The 14926-nt window shown below is 34.2% G+C and overlaps 1 protein-coding gene across 1 annotated transcript; it reads left to right on the top strand.

The window, feature by feature from the left end:
• The first annotated feature begins 6521 nt into the window (after positions 1-6521).
• LOC101510701 (protein PAM71-homolog, chloroplastic) lies at positions 6522-14496 on the top strand. Its single transcript, XM_004497686.4, has 10 exons — positions 6522-6824; positions 7376-7535; positions 8005-8185; positions 10737-10784; positions 11507-11603; positions 12457-12620; positions 12775-12840; positions 13394-13444; positions 13682-13786; positions 13872-14496. Exons 1-10 carry the CDS (start codon positions 6704-6706, stop codon positions 13935-13937), a joined length of 1059 nt encoding a protein of 352 aa, XP_004497743.1. The 5' UTR covers positions 6522-6703; the 3' UTR covers positions 13938-14496.
• The last annotated feature ends 430 nt before the right edge of the window (positions 14497-14926 follow it).

Raw genomic sequence — 14926 nt, forward strand, 5'->3', positions numbered from 1 at the left:
CTCTCTATGGTGAAAAATATGGTCAGTTTCTCCCATCCTCTTACAGCAATCATCGCCTGGATGTCAACAAATTCATTGGCTTCCAACTTAAAATTTTTTTTCACTCACAAACTTCTTGACTGTGGGGAGTTTGGCATGATACTCTTGCATTGTCATGGTCTTGAACAAGAATGTATCGTGTGATTGGGAGGAAGATGTATATGTGACCTTAGTGCATTTAACTTTATGTTGGGTTGCCATTAGGTCCTGCAAAACAATTAAGCACATCCAGGATTCAAAATGTTCAAGGTTAGAGAAAATTAATTTGAGCATGTCTCTCCTTGACAAAACAACCACAACAGTTGCCTTGAATTTATCCAACAAAATTCTAAATGATAACAATGCACATAGATTTACCTTTGATAAATTAGGATTCAAACGTGGTTATGTCATTTTCTCAAACAGTTGGAGTGCAGTATAGGATTCAAAAGTGGTTGCGTCATTTTCTCAAACAAGTGGAGTGCATCCATGAACAATCTCTAATACAAACACAATTTCGAATTCAAATAACCCACATGCATCAATGAAGACAAGAATGAGTTGATAGTAACAATTTGAGAAAACTTATTTGATGATGGAAAAAGGCTTGATAAGGGAGGAAGACTTACCTCTGTTGAGCTGAGTATTAGACTTGGAGTAATAATAAAGATGTATGTATCAATTAACTCTTGTGGGAGGGGAGGGTTGTGTGAGGGAAGGTTTGTGTGAGAAACAAGGGTTCTAAAACTCAGCCTTGCGCTTCAGGCGCGCGTAAGCAGTGTCAAACTGGGTAATATGTGTTTCAAGCGCAAGGGACGCAGCTCAAGCGTGCGCTGACAGTGACCAGATAGAGGAAATGCGTTTCAAGCGCGGATGACGCGCTTCAGGCGCATGCTGGCAGGCCAGTGACAAACCTGGTGAAATGTGTTTCAGGCGCAAATACATGCGCTTCAAGCATCTTTTTGGTTCCTTGTTCATACCAAACATCAAGAACTAATACAACTAGCAATTAATAACTAAATATGAAACTAAATAGATTAAAATGAAACTGAAATGCAAAAATACCATGCAAAGGATACACATTTGGGTTGCCTCCCAATAAACGCTCGTTTAGTGTCTTGAGCTTGACATTCCACTCTTCAAGTGGTGATCAGATTGATGGGCTCCATCGAAAGCTTTGACTCTCTCCTTAGGTAAGGTTTGAGTCTTTTTCCATTCACCTTGAAGATCCGGTTTGAGTGTGTATCTTTCAACTCCACAGCATCATATGGAAATACCTTGATAATTTTGAAAGGGTCCGACCATCTTGACCTTAGTTTTCCTGGAACCAACTTCAATCTTGAGTTGAAGAGAAGAACTAGTTCTCCTTCTTAGAACTCCTTGAATTTAATTTTTTTTTCATGCCACTTCTTGGTTTTTTCTTTATATATCTTGGTGTTTTCATATGCAAAATTTTGGAACTCCTTTAACTTGTGAAACTGAAGAATTCTTGATTCGTCTGCCTTGACCAAGTCAAAATTCAAGTACTTCGTCGCCCAAAATGCTTGATGTTCCAGTTCAAGAGGCAAATGAAAAGCTTTACCATACACTATTTGATACGGCAACATACCCAGGGGGTCTTGAAATTTGTTCGGTAGGCCCAAAGTGCATCATCAAGTTTCGTTGACCAATCTTTTCTTGAAGCATTCATTGTCTTTTCAAGGATTCGCTTAAGCTGCATGTTGGATACTTCAACTTTCCCACTAGTTTGTGGGTGATATGGGGTAGCCACCCTATGATGAACATTATATTTCCTTACAAGGTATTCCATTTTCCAGTTTAGAAAGTTAGTGCCCTCGTCACTAATCAAAGCTCGAGACACGCCAAAACGCGCGAATATATTCTTCTTGAGAAATGTCATGATCTATTGCGAATCATTGGTTGGTGTAGCAACTGCTTCAACCCACTTTGAGACATAATCCACCGCCATCAAAATATAAACTTTTGCATATGAGGATAGGAATGGACCCATGAAGTCAATACCCCACACATCGAACGCTTCTACTTCTAATACAGGATTTTGAGGCATCTTATCCCGTTTTGAAATGTTACAGTGTATTGGCATCGATCTCACTTCTTCACATAGTTGAATGCATCTTTAAACAATGAAGGCCAAAATAGTCCCGATTGGAGAACTTTTGTTGCAGTTCGATCCCCACTGAAATGACCCCCATAATCAGAGTCGTGGCAGTGCCACAAAACTTTTTCTTGCTCCTCCTCATGCACACACTTTCGCAACAACCCATCTACTCCTCTTTTGTACAGAAATAGTTCATCCCATACAAAGAATTTGGCATCATGGATAAACTTCTTTCGTTGTTGGTATGTGAAATTAGATGGAATTGCCTCACCTACTTTGAAATTAGCAAAGTGAGCAAATCAAAGTGCCTTGGTAATTGCGAAGATGTGCTTATTGACAAACTGGTCTCGTATTGGTCTAGTGTTATCATCCTCCTCCACTTTCTCCAATCGAGATAGGTGGTCGACTACAGTGTTCTCTAACCCGTTCTTATCTCAGATCTCATTGTTGAACTCTTGTAGTAATAGAATCCACCTGATTAGCCTTGGCTTCGATTCCTACTTAGCAAAAAAATACCTCAAGGCAACATGATCATTGTAAACAAAAACTTTTGATTCTAATAAATAAGATCGAAATTTATCAAAAGCGTAAACTACAGTTAATAATTCTTTTTTAGTTGTGGCATAATTATGTTGTGCCTGATTCAAAACATGACTAGCGTAGCAGATTACATGCAACAACTTATCATTTCTTTGTCCCATGACTGCCCCGATAGCATTATCACTAGCATCACACATGATTTCAAAAGGTAGTGACCAGTCAAGTGCAGTGATAATGGGGGCAGTTATCAACTTATTTTTCAAATTGTTAAAAGCATTCAAACAATCCTCATTGAATTTGAAAGGTGTGTCTTTCACAAGTAGGTTTGTAAGCGGGTTTGCAATTTTTGAAAAGTCTTTTAGATATCTCCTATAAAATCCAGCATGGCCTAAAAAGCTTCTAATGCCTTTTTCGTTGGTAGGAGGGACAAGTTTTTCAATAACTTCAACTTTGGCCTTGTCAACCTCGATCCCCTTGTGGGAGATTCGGTGGCCTAACATAATTCCCTCTCTTACCATAAAATGACATTTTTCCCAATTTAGGACCAAGTTAGATTTTTCACACCTTTCTAATACAAGAGATATATTAATCAAACAATTATCAAAAGATGAACCAAAGACAGAAAAGTTGTCCATAAATACTTCGATATGTTTCTTAATCATATCAGAGAATATGGACATCATGCACCTATGAAAAGTGGCAGGTGCATTACACTGCCCAAACGACATCCATCGATAAACAAACACCCTATGCGAACATATAAATGCAGCCATCTAGAAAGCAGTAATACTCATGTTTTCGGGTGCTACAACTATCTGATTGTACCCCAAGTAGCCATCTAGAAAGTAGTAATACTCATGTCCATCTAGTCGCTCAAGCATCTGGTCAATGAAAGGGAGCGAGAAATAATCATTCTGCATAGCATTGTTCAATCTTCTATAATCAATACAAACTCTCCACCCTATAATCGCTCGTGTAGGTTAGCTCATTCTTTTCGTTTGTGATGACGGTTGTTCCCCCCTTTTTTGGTACCACTTGGAAAGGACTCACCCAAGAGCTATATGACATGGGGTAAATGAGAACGACTTCTAGGAGCTTTACCACTTCTTTCCTAATCACTTCTTTCATTGTCGAATTCTATCTTCTTTGGGGTTGTAAACTGGTTTGTGATTGCCCTCCATTAGGATTTTGTGCATGCAAAAAGTCGGTTTTATTCCCTTCAAGTCCTTAATGGAACAACCGATGGCACCCTTATGCTTCCACAAAATTCTCAACAACTTTTCTTGTAAATCACTCAAGCTTGCACTAATGATAGCTGGATTCTTATCTTTTTCACCCAGGAATACATATTTTAAATGACAAGGCAACTGCTTGAGTTCAACCTGTGATGTCTCTTTCTTTTTCTCTAAGGACTCGTCCTCATCTCCTTTCAACTCCTCCCATCTAGTAGGGAAACATGGGGAGTGGTGATGCTTCTAACATGGCTAAAACCACTTTCACCTTTGGATCTTCACTTTCTTTAACAACATCTTGGGGTAGGCATAACACGCTTTCTAATGGTAAAATGGGTGTTTGATGCTCAATTTCTTTGTCGACTATCGCATCTAAGATCTCGATTCGATTGCACCCTTATATTTCTTTTGAATGTTCCATGGCTTTTAGAATATTGAAAGTGACGGTTTCTTCATTTACCTTTAAAGTTAAGGTATCATCCGCTACATCAATCATAGCGCATCCTGTTGCTAAGAACGGTCTCCCCAAAATCAAAGGAATGTCATTGTCCTCCTCCATGTCTAGTACCACAAAATCCACTGTAAAAATGAACTTATCCACCTTGACTAACACATCTTCTACCACTCCATATGGGTGCTTCATTGAACAATCCGCAAACTGTAACATTAGTTGCGTGTCTTTGACTCTTCCAATGCCTAGTTTTTTGTATATGAAGATAGGCATAAGACTTACACTAGCGCCAATCTAGATGTATGTTGCGTAATATTCCCAGTGAATATTTTCTAGGGTTAAATAAGTTTGTATTCCTTATAAAATCTCACTATTTTCTTAGTCATTATAAAAAATTATCACCCTTTAGTCCTATAAAAATTCGCATTTTCATTTTTATTCCATCATTTTAATCTAACTATTGTGTATCTTTCGAATTTTTGAATAACTAAAAAAATGTTGAGGACATGTTTAACCACCACCTTGAAAAAATTTAGAATTTTTTGACAAATGATGAATTAAATATGAATTATTAACCTTTCGGTGCTTATAAAAATTCATATTTAGTTTATCACTTGTTAAAAGTTCTAAATTTTTGTAGGTAAAGTTCTTATAATGTCTTAAACATTAGTGTAAGCTTAATATGTACTAAAAACAAGATGATGAGATTTAATATGTACTAAATTTAATATGATGAGATTTTTTATAAGGACTAAAAACAAGATTTTATATGTACTAAAAACTTATTTAACCCTATTTTCTAAATGAGGATATGGAAATATCATCATTTGTCTAAGTATTTTTAAGAAAATATTTGTTTACGATTACAAAAACGAGTATTTGAATAATACTTTTGTAAATTAATCTTATATAGCAAATGTTTTAAAATAGTTTTATATAGGCAAATTGGATCACTTGTGCACGTTGATTATTGTAAGGTCATTAATTATGAACAAATGTCTTTTTAGAGTTCCAAAAAATGATGATTACTACTTTGTTCTTGAAGTACCATATATTGTGCAATCTAATACTAATGTATCTTGTTAAATATTTGTTGTGAATTATTGTTTGTTGTTAATCTATTAGACATGTGTACTTCTTTACATATACAATGATATTGGAGCATAATCAAGTATATATTTTGTTATCTTAGAGATGTAAATTATTTGTCTGATTCTCGTAATTATATAGAACAGGAAAAAAAACTATTTGTTCAAATGAGAAAGTACAACCATTTCATAGAGAGATGTGAAACAAACTACAACAACAATATCGTCAAATAATGAGAAAATTTTAGAGCTACACGAGACAAGTTGATAAGATGTTTTGGTTAAGGTCTATGACTCAAATGATGCATGAGATCTATAGTTTGTGTTCTATAAATATGATTACATCAATGTTTTATGAGAATAATATTGCATGCACCGCTCAATTCAAACAATGACACATTAAAGGAGATAGAACAAGTTATATTCTAGCAAAATATATAATTGCTCGATATCTTCAACAAAGTGGTGAAACATATGTCAACAAAGACATTTATGTGATAATATCTGATACATCGTTACAAAGTCACTACCAATTAAAGTTTTTCAAGATATTCATCATTTCAAATATCATTGTCTACATAAGAGAGATAAATACATATATTTTGCATACTTTTTTCCTTCACCATATTTTGTCCCGTTGAATTTTTCTAGTAAAGTTTTTAATGAATCAATTTTCACAAAAATTATGTTGTACTTTTTTCCTTCCATTTGTAATGTGTTTTTCCTAGGATAGTTTTAATTAGCATATTCTCGTAGGAGAAATGTTATGAATAAATATTATTCATGGATATTAATTAATGAGTGAATTCTATTTTGGTTGTACATTTATTTATCTGTGTCCTATAAATAAAACTCAAAATATAATAAAAGAATATTTTCAACCAGAGCTCTATCTTTCTCTCCTTCATCTCAATTATTTTATATATTTGCTCTTACTTTGATTTGTTTTATAACAAAATAGAATGTGAATCTCAATTATTTTCACAATTTGTTTTACTCAGTTTTTCACAAATTTTCACAATTTATCGATCATTTTATCTCCTTTACATACGTGTCAGCCTTCAAGAACTATCTCTCACTATTAAAATATCTACCCACACACGACACGACACAAAAAACAACCTTAGCATAATTGGGTAGTGTTTAGTTCCATTCAAAGTTTCAAACTTTGTGATAAAAATTCGATTTTTGCAGTAACCCAGAAACCCAACCAAGCAGAAAAATGAAATTGTAGAAGCAGTTTCATAATAAAAACATGAAAGGGTTAGGTTCTCATACAGTCTTGATTCCAAAGGGAAAGCCTCCTCTTTCATTTGCAATATTGGATGCATTACCATGTTGTACTTATTTCTCTAGAACCAACACTTTATCCACATGTAAGTTATTCCCAATTTTCATGTTTTCTTTTTAATATCTTGGTTTGACTTGGATTAAAGTTTCAAGCATGAAATTTTTCTCTTACCCTTTAGTTTAAACTTCACATATGATTATTTGTTTATGTTCTGTTAAGCACTGGTTCAATGTATGTCTTTTTTGTTGTTAAGATTATGTTTAATTGGATATCCTATTCAAATGGATCAAACCCAAAATTTAAACTTTTTGGTTGGTTGATAAGAAAAAATCTGTTTTTTATTTATTTATTTATTTATTTATTTCAATATGATAACCTGTTTAAAATTCTGGAGTTCAATTTTGTACTTATTGGGTAGTAAAATTGAAGGATAAATTTTCAGAAAAAATTTGTGTTGATCATATGTTTAAAGCTGTTATAGATTAGATCCTAGAAGTATGTCGAATTTCATCTATGGATTATATGCTTTCTCATATTTATTGGGCAATGGTTAGTTACTTAGCTTTTATATAAATTATGTTATATGTTTGTTGTCTTAAGGAATGAGATTATGCCTGAATTATGTATATTATATAGTAAGATGCAGACAAAATTTGAGGCTAAATTTGGCCCGTGGCACAATTCGAGTCCAAGCATCAAATGTTAGCGTTGGACCGGAGGATTATGGAAGCAATCATGAGAAAGACAGCCAGAATGTCTCTGAAAGAAATTCTGTCAATGACAGTTCATCTAAAATGTGAGTTTCATTTGATTGATTTCGTTAGTTTATGACAGAGATGACCAAGTGGCTTTGGGAACTTGTCAAGATTTGTTTTTTGGTATTAACACTGTTTTGTTAGCATAGTGTATGCTTTTACGATTGTAATTTCCTTTGAAACCCTGATTTCTGAATGCAAAGTTGTGTTGCAAACTTGCCACTTATAATATATGCATTGTAGAACTATTGGTGTTGCTATGAAATTGGAGCTTGGCCTTAGTCGTAACCTTAAAATCTGAAGTCGGAAACTTGTTCTTTGTTCAATATACTTTGTCCCTTGGCTTGATACTTTCTCTTCCTGAGTTAATTGTTATAAGTCTTTTTTTTAATAGCAAATGTTAGCAGTTAGTCTTTTCCATTCCATTGACTTTTTTTAGTGTGATGTGTGTATGAGATCATTCATGGCCCTATTACAATTCTAATAAAAATATATTTTGTGGGTTGGCAGTGTGAAACCTACTCGGATTCCTTATCCTATCTCTATAGCTTTTGTGCTGTTTGGATGTGCGCTTGTGTTTTCACTAATAGCCTTTGTGAAAGGAGGACCTTCATCAGTTCTAGAAGCAATTGCAAAATCAGGATTCACTGCTGCATTTACATTAATATTTGTTTCTGAGATCGGGGACAAGGTAATTTACAACTTTTATTATCAAGACTTTATGTTGTTCTTTTCTTTTTACATACGTAACTTCTTACTTAATCCATATTCTTAACGTACTTAGGTATAAATAAGTTAATAGTACCATGGATAAGCAAAAATGAGTTTGTCTAGGATCTCTGACCTAAACATTTAGCCTGTTTACTTTGTGAAAACATTTTTTTGTTTTCATTTTCTAAAATATGTGTTCATTTTAATTTGCTAATAAGATAATGAGAGACACTTGAAGTGAACCATTGTGATGGAGAGAAGATGAAATGGTAGTCAGGGATGACGCGTTTCTATAAATAATGAAAAAAATTCTCTTAGCATTTTTCGTTGTTCTATAAATAATTAAAAAATGCAGACATTTTTTCACTTCAAGAGTCTCTTATCTCCTTGTTAGCAAGTAAAATTAACACAAACTTTCAAAAATAGAAATTGAAAATGTTTTCAAAAAGTAAAGCCGTAAAGGGACCCTGATGATTGATGGAACCCCAAGAAAGGTTTTTCCATTTCCAATAAACCCCTCATGCAAGAACCTTTCAGGATTGAAGCAAAGACAATGGATATGTTCATCTATGTTGTGCTGATTATTAACTTGATTATGAAGGATGATGATCGCAAAGATCAAACTCTTCTCCACTTGGTCATAGAAACTGTGAAACCGTATAGAGAATCAACTCTTCTAATAGCGTAAGCTATCTAGTGAAGGAGCAGTCATAGATTCTTAGTTTTAACTTATTGGAAATAGATTCAAGATATCAGATCTTGGTGAGAACAACCAATGTGCTACCTCCTCAACATCTCAAAGATCAAATTATTGTCAGCTTGCTTTATTTTGTTTTATGCTTATAAGTTGTAAGAGAAATTTTGTTGCAAACCAAATCAAAGTATAATAGAGAACAGGTAATAAAATGGATCAGAATCACCACTACCCTCAGAGCATAGCTCCTTAAGAGAATAGATAATTCACTTCCTATAACTGAAATGATTCTCTAATCATGATCCCCTCTCTCCTTACTCAATTCCCTTTACAACAGAATTCTCCTCACGCTATTGCCCATTCTACCTTTGCCACCTCATCATTCTTTTCTTGCTTCTTATTCCTTGTGACGTATATCCTCCACACTTAGGGCCTATTTGGCTGATGTGCTACCTGCTCTTCAAATCCCATGACCTTATCTATGTCCTAATATTGAACTCTTCCTCCCGAGTTGCTTCTTCAACCGCCTTTCCCTTCCATTGGATCAAAAGTTGCTTCACAGGTTCACCTCCTTGGGCAATTATGGTAGGCGGTAGCTAGCACTGCCACAGGCTCCCAGGGGCATGAACTGTCAGTTTCCAAGCCTTTGGGCAACTCCTCCACCCTATAATTGCCAATATTATTCTTTAAAAGCGAGACAAGAAAACACATGATGGATTCTAGCGGGGTCAGGAAGTTGAAACCTGTAAGCCACGGAGACAGTCTTTTCCAACACTTTGAAAGGACCATAATATCGTGTGAGACTCAACAGATTGCTGCACGTGGGGTCTTAATTTAAAAAATACCCAATCTTCTAGCTCAAAGTTGGGTCTTGCCTGCTGTGATCTGCTTGATTTTTCATTATAACTTGGGCACGCTGTAAATGAGTTGGCACATGGCTTCATCTCTTTCCACTAAGTCCCAGTGAACTGTCTCAAACTTTTTTTCCCATGGCAAAAATCGAGTAAGAACTAGGGGTTGCCCCCTCCCCCCATAAACAGCCTCATAAGGAGTGGTGCCCGCGGATGCATGAAAGGTTGTATTTTACCAATACTCAGTCCAGCGCAACCATAGCACCCAAAGTCTTAAGCTGATCAGCAATGAAACAGTGCCGAAAAGTCTCAAGACAGGTTAACAACTTTCGTCTAACTGTCAGTTCAGGTGCCCTATAAATTGGATCAGTCACTCCATAAATGGCTCACAAAAATAGAATCTCGATCATTTACAATTGAAACCATGTGTATATAAGGCGGGGAGTGGGTCTTTAGAATAAAATGTTCTAAAGATAATATACTACTGAGGTGGTCCAAAGATGCTAATCCTCTAGAACATGCTTGGACACGAACTCGTGATTTCCTACCAATTATTTGGGTATGATATGTCTCGTTGGTGCGTCAGAAGCCACTTAAACACATTTTCCTCCAAAAAAGGGGAGTTGTAGGTTCTGCTGTAACAAAAGAAAATTTAACAACCAAGTAAGCTAATAAAAGTATTGTAACATTTTCAGTTATTTGGAATTTGGATGCGCAGAACTTTTCTCGCTCCGAAAGAATGTCAACTCAGTCATTAAAATCCTACAGGGATTATAATTTTAGATTCTAATTTTGTTTTGTTTTGTTTTTAATCCTTCTTGGCGAGTATGTTTTGTAACTTGTGTTTATGTTCCCTTTTTACAAACATGTACCTAAAGAATAAAAAAGTGGTAGATTGGGGAAGGTTTAATTATTTTATTCAATGAACATTCATCTGAATTATATGTATTCATGGAGCTAAAGTTGGCCTTTTATCTTCTGATCAGACATTCTTTATTGCTGCACTCTTGGCAATGCAATATGAGAAGGGATTGGTAAGTCATCTGAATTATTTTTTATTTTATTGTTCTAATTTGTTGCTTATATACTTCCTACTTTTCATGATTGAGATTGAATCTACTCTTTGCTATAGTTCACTTCCTCTTTTAGACTAATGAATTCCTCTGTTTCTCTTATACTGTCATGCGAGTCTCTACAATGCTATGTGTTAAAGGTTTAATGCAAAAAATTGACAAGAATGTTACCTAACTTGTCAGTGAATTACAAAGTTTAAATCATGACATTTTTAATCAGTTATCTACCACCTTACTCATTAGGGACTGTCTCTCACCCATCAATATTCATAGTTTTAACTTACTGATTATCATAATTCAGTGTAATTTAGGGTGCGTTTGTTACAGCTTTTTCGTAAAATAATCACTCTTTTAAAAAATCACTTTTAAAAGTTTGTATCTGTTTGTTACAGTTTATAAAAAAATTAAAATCTGAAAATAGTTTAAAATGGCATAAAATGAGAAGTTGTTTTTAGTAGCTTCTCAAAAAAATCATTTTTTATATTTGATTTTTTTAAAAAAAAATGCGACTTTTACTACGACGGACAAACACAAAACAACTTCTCATTTTCTTAAAAATCTCTAAACGATAATCTCAAAATTATGGAATACCAAAATCACTTTTTTTAAAATCTATACCAAACGAGCCTTTATATTATGGAACATAATTTTATATATTAACTTATATTTTCTATTTTGACCAGGTTTTGTTAGGATCAATGGGTGCTCTTGCACTTATGTCAATCCTATCTGTTGTAATAGGCCGTATTTTTCAATCAGTGCCTGCTCAGTTCCAAACAAGTAAGTTATAATAGGCCGTATCTTTCATTCTAATTTTTTTCCCTATATATCAGTATGTCTTTAAAGTGCAGGAATTCAATTCACAATAGTATAGATGATGCATAATTCACAGCTTGTGTCACTATTTACAAATAATCTGTTTGTCATTACTAGTGTTTGTGTCAGTGTCGGTGTTTGTGACAATGCTTCATAGCATATCTCAGTTTTTCATCAAAGAGGTCTCTCTCTTTGGAATTCTACCATGGTATCTCGAGCTTGAGAAATCCTAGCTCATGGACATAAACCTCACTCTCTCCTTCTCCACCATCATCAACTATGTCGAGACCTACCCATCTGAATTCATGATTGCCACCCAAAGGTTCTTTTTCACCTGCAACAACCGTGGTTAGATCTCTCTTCTCCACTGAGTACTTCATCATCTTCTATCGCGATTGCAACATCAACTCCTATTAGCATCTCATCTGCCCTTGCTGGTTTGCTCCACAAAGTACATGTGGCTTCTAACAAATAAATAATTTATTTTCATTGTGATAGGAAAATTCCTTCCTGGATTAGGAAGTATGTATGCCTAGGAAGTATGTGATCCTATTCCTTTCAAGTTTCAACGATTCACAGAAATCTCTCTTTTGAAATTTATTTTCATGTAATGTAATTGCCAACACAGATCAATCTACACCTCTTCCCTCTTTCAAAGTGAAATATAGATTCACCATCCATTTTGAAGTTGATTATAGCTTCTCGGAGTTGAATGCAAGTTACAGTTGCCCTGTTAAACATTTTTATTAACTGACCTTAGATTATTTGTTATGACGACATCTGATGTTTTGTGCTTTGTCTGGTGGTCTATCTACAGCCTTGCCGATTGGAGAATATGCGGCAGTAACTCTTCTTTTGTTTTTTGGCCTAAAATCAATAAAAGATGCATGGGATCTTCCTTCAACTGTTGTTAAAAATGGTGATAATGGCAGTCCTGAACTTGATGAACTTGCTGAAGCAGAGGAGCTTGTGAAAGAAAAGGTTTGAATTCCATGTATAACCATATCTTTAGTTATGAATCTTTTTGATTAAGTTTTATTAGATGCAACGACATGGTTGAATTATTTTACTTTGATATTGGAAATTCAATTGTCATTTATACCTTTAACCATCTCTTTCCAAAATATATCTTCAGGTTTCACAACGGCTTTCAAATCCACTTGAGATCATTTGGAAATCATTCAGCCTTGTATTTTTTGCTGTAAGACTCCTTTTCTTTGATCTTTTCTATTGGGAAACAGCTTAGCATACACTTCTAAGTTTTGTTGTAAAGTCATCACTATGGCCCTTTTTTGGATAAACAGCTTAATTAAGCACGTATAGAATAAACGTTTATCATATAAGCTATTTCTACAACAAAAGATAAAATAAAGTTAAACTAATTTCATATATGCTATAAGCTGTTTTTATAAGTTATCACGGAGAGCTTATGGGAAAAAGCTTATGGACATGTCATGATCGAGTTGTTTCCTCAAGCTCTCTCAAACCATCTTACAAGTGCATGTCCCATTAGACAATCTCAAATAAATCAATTCAAACAGACCCTAAACACACAATAAAGCATAGTAATGCATTGTGAAAATTTTGCATTCTCTTGAAATGTCTTGATCAACATTTTAATACAAATGTTGTTCCCAGCTGAACTTAAAATGTCAAGTTGTTAGTTGTGAATAATCAACACATACAGAATCAAGCATTTATATTGGTTTATGTTATCAGGCATAAATTTTAACTTGCTGACTGGATTTGCCTAGGAATGGGGAGATCGTTCAATGCTTGCAACAATAGCGCTCGCAGCTGCTCAGGTACACTTCTAAATTACAACATAACACATTTAACATCAGTGTTGTCAATGGCAGAAGGCCACAAATCCACCATATAAATACATCATTGTGGGGCTGCCATGGCAGGCATCCCTATGGCGGTTGTCAATATCTACCATGTCCGTTCCATTTTGGTGTGGCACATGGCCGTCATTTAACAACACTGATTAACATCTTTTGCTTAATGTTAATCTTAGTATTATCTTTTATTCTTTATAGTCTCCTTGGGGTGTGGCGGGTGGAGCCATTGCTGGACACTTTTTAGCAACATGTATTGCAATTCTTGGAGGAGCATTCCTTGCTAACTACATTTCTGAAAAACTGGTATAAGTCATTATTACCTCTAATTAATGCTTTTTATTTTAATTTTGATTTGATATCTAATTTAAGTCATTTTTTCTTGTAACAGGTTGGTTACTTGGGTGGAGGGCTATTTCTAATCTTTGCTGTAGCCACCTTTTTTGGGGTTTTCTGATTTCTGCATAGCCCTACTTCTTTTCTTTTTGTGTGCAATATATTACTAGTGGAAATAAAATGAAGGATACGTGCTCAAACGCAGAAGCAATGATGAGAGAAATGAGAAAAAAATATTCATACTTCAAGTTTGTTGATTTCCTGAGTAGACATTAGGATCAATTTATTCCCATGGGTAAAGAATAAGAAGCATGATATCTGCCTTTAGAGTAAGGTTTTGAAGAGAAAGTTGTGTAATTGTTTCACTTGACACAGGTTTGGCAATGTGTTTGTTGTGTATTAATGAAACTACATTAAAGAATTCAATCATTTCTTAGAAGAGAAATGTTGATTGTCATGGGGGACGTTTGCAAGAAAGAGAAGAATAATATGTAACAACATCTAACACTTACGAATTATAACTACTTATTCTTGTAGTGGTCAGCTAATTGCTTATTGGTCAGAACTTCTATTTTTGTGCAAATAATTCGAACCAAGTAGCACTATTCTACTTAGAAATGTAAATTTATTTATTTATTTATGGATTGTCACTTGTTAGAAATCAAGGATATTGGTTTTAATCCTTGTGTTCTGTGATTAGTTGCATTAAAAGAATTGCGGGGAGTTGTAAGTGTTTTATATAGATTTTACACTTTTATGTAAGGCGTGAACATGGCCGATATTGAAAATGCTAGATCTAAGTATAACTTATTACCTGTTAGAGGTCCTATTTTAAGGTCAAGATTGATCTATTTTAAAGTTTGACAAAGTTATTATTTTATGAAAATCTAAATCATTCATTGTTAGAATTTGGTAAGTAGATGAATAAATTAACATGACAACAAGTTCTATTTTAATAAGTTCTATTTTGATATCTAACATGATTTTTTAGAATATCTAATATTATACTCTATCATATTTCAATTCTATTTTAAAATAATATTTTAAAATATTTTAAAATAATATTTTAAAATATTTTAAAGATTGATACAGAGTAATATATTTAAATCA

The sequence above is a fragment of the Cicer arietinum genome, chromosome 4 (genome assembly GCF_000331145.2).
Source record: "Cicer arietinum cultivar CDC Frontier isolate Library 1 chromosome 4, Cicar.CDCFrontier_v2.0, whole genome shotgun sequence".
In the NCBI taxonomy this organism is placed as follows: domain Eukaryota; kingdom Viridiplantae; phylum Streptophyta; class Magnoliopsida; order Fabales; family Fabaceae; genus Cicer; species Cicer arietinum.

What these genes read in the sequence shown, in the direction of transcription:
- LOC101510701 (XM_004497686.4), top strand. Translation starts at nt 6,704, where the DNA reads ATGAAAGGGTTAGGTTCTCATACAGTCTTGATTCCAAAGGGAAAGCCT. An exon ending in AATGACAGTTCATCTAAAAT is followed by an intron (nt 7,536 to 8,004) that starts GTGAGTTTCATT and finishes GTGGGTTGGCAG; the next exon opens with TGTGAAACCTACTCGGATTC. An exon ending in TGCAATATGAGAAGGGATTG is followed by an intron (nt 10,785 to 11,506) that starts GTAAGTCATCTG and finishes TATTTTGACCAG; the next exon opens with GTTTTGTTAGGATCAATGGG.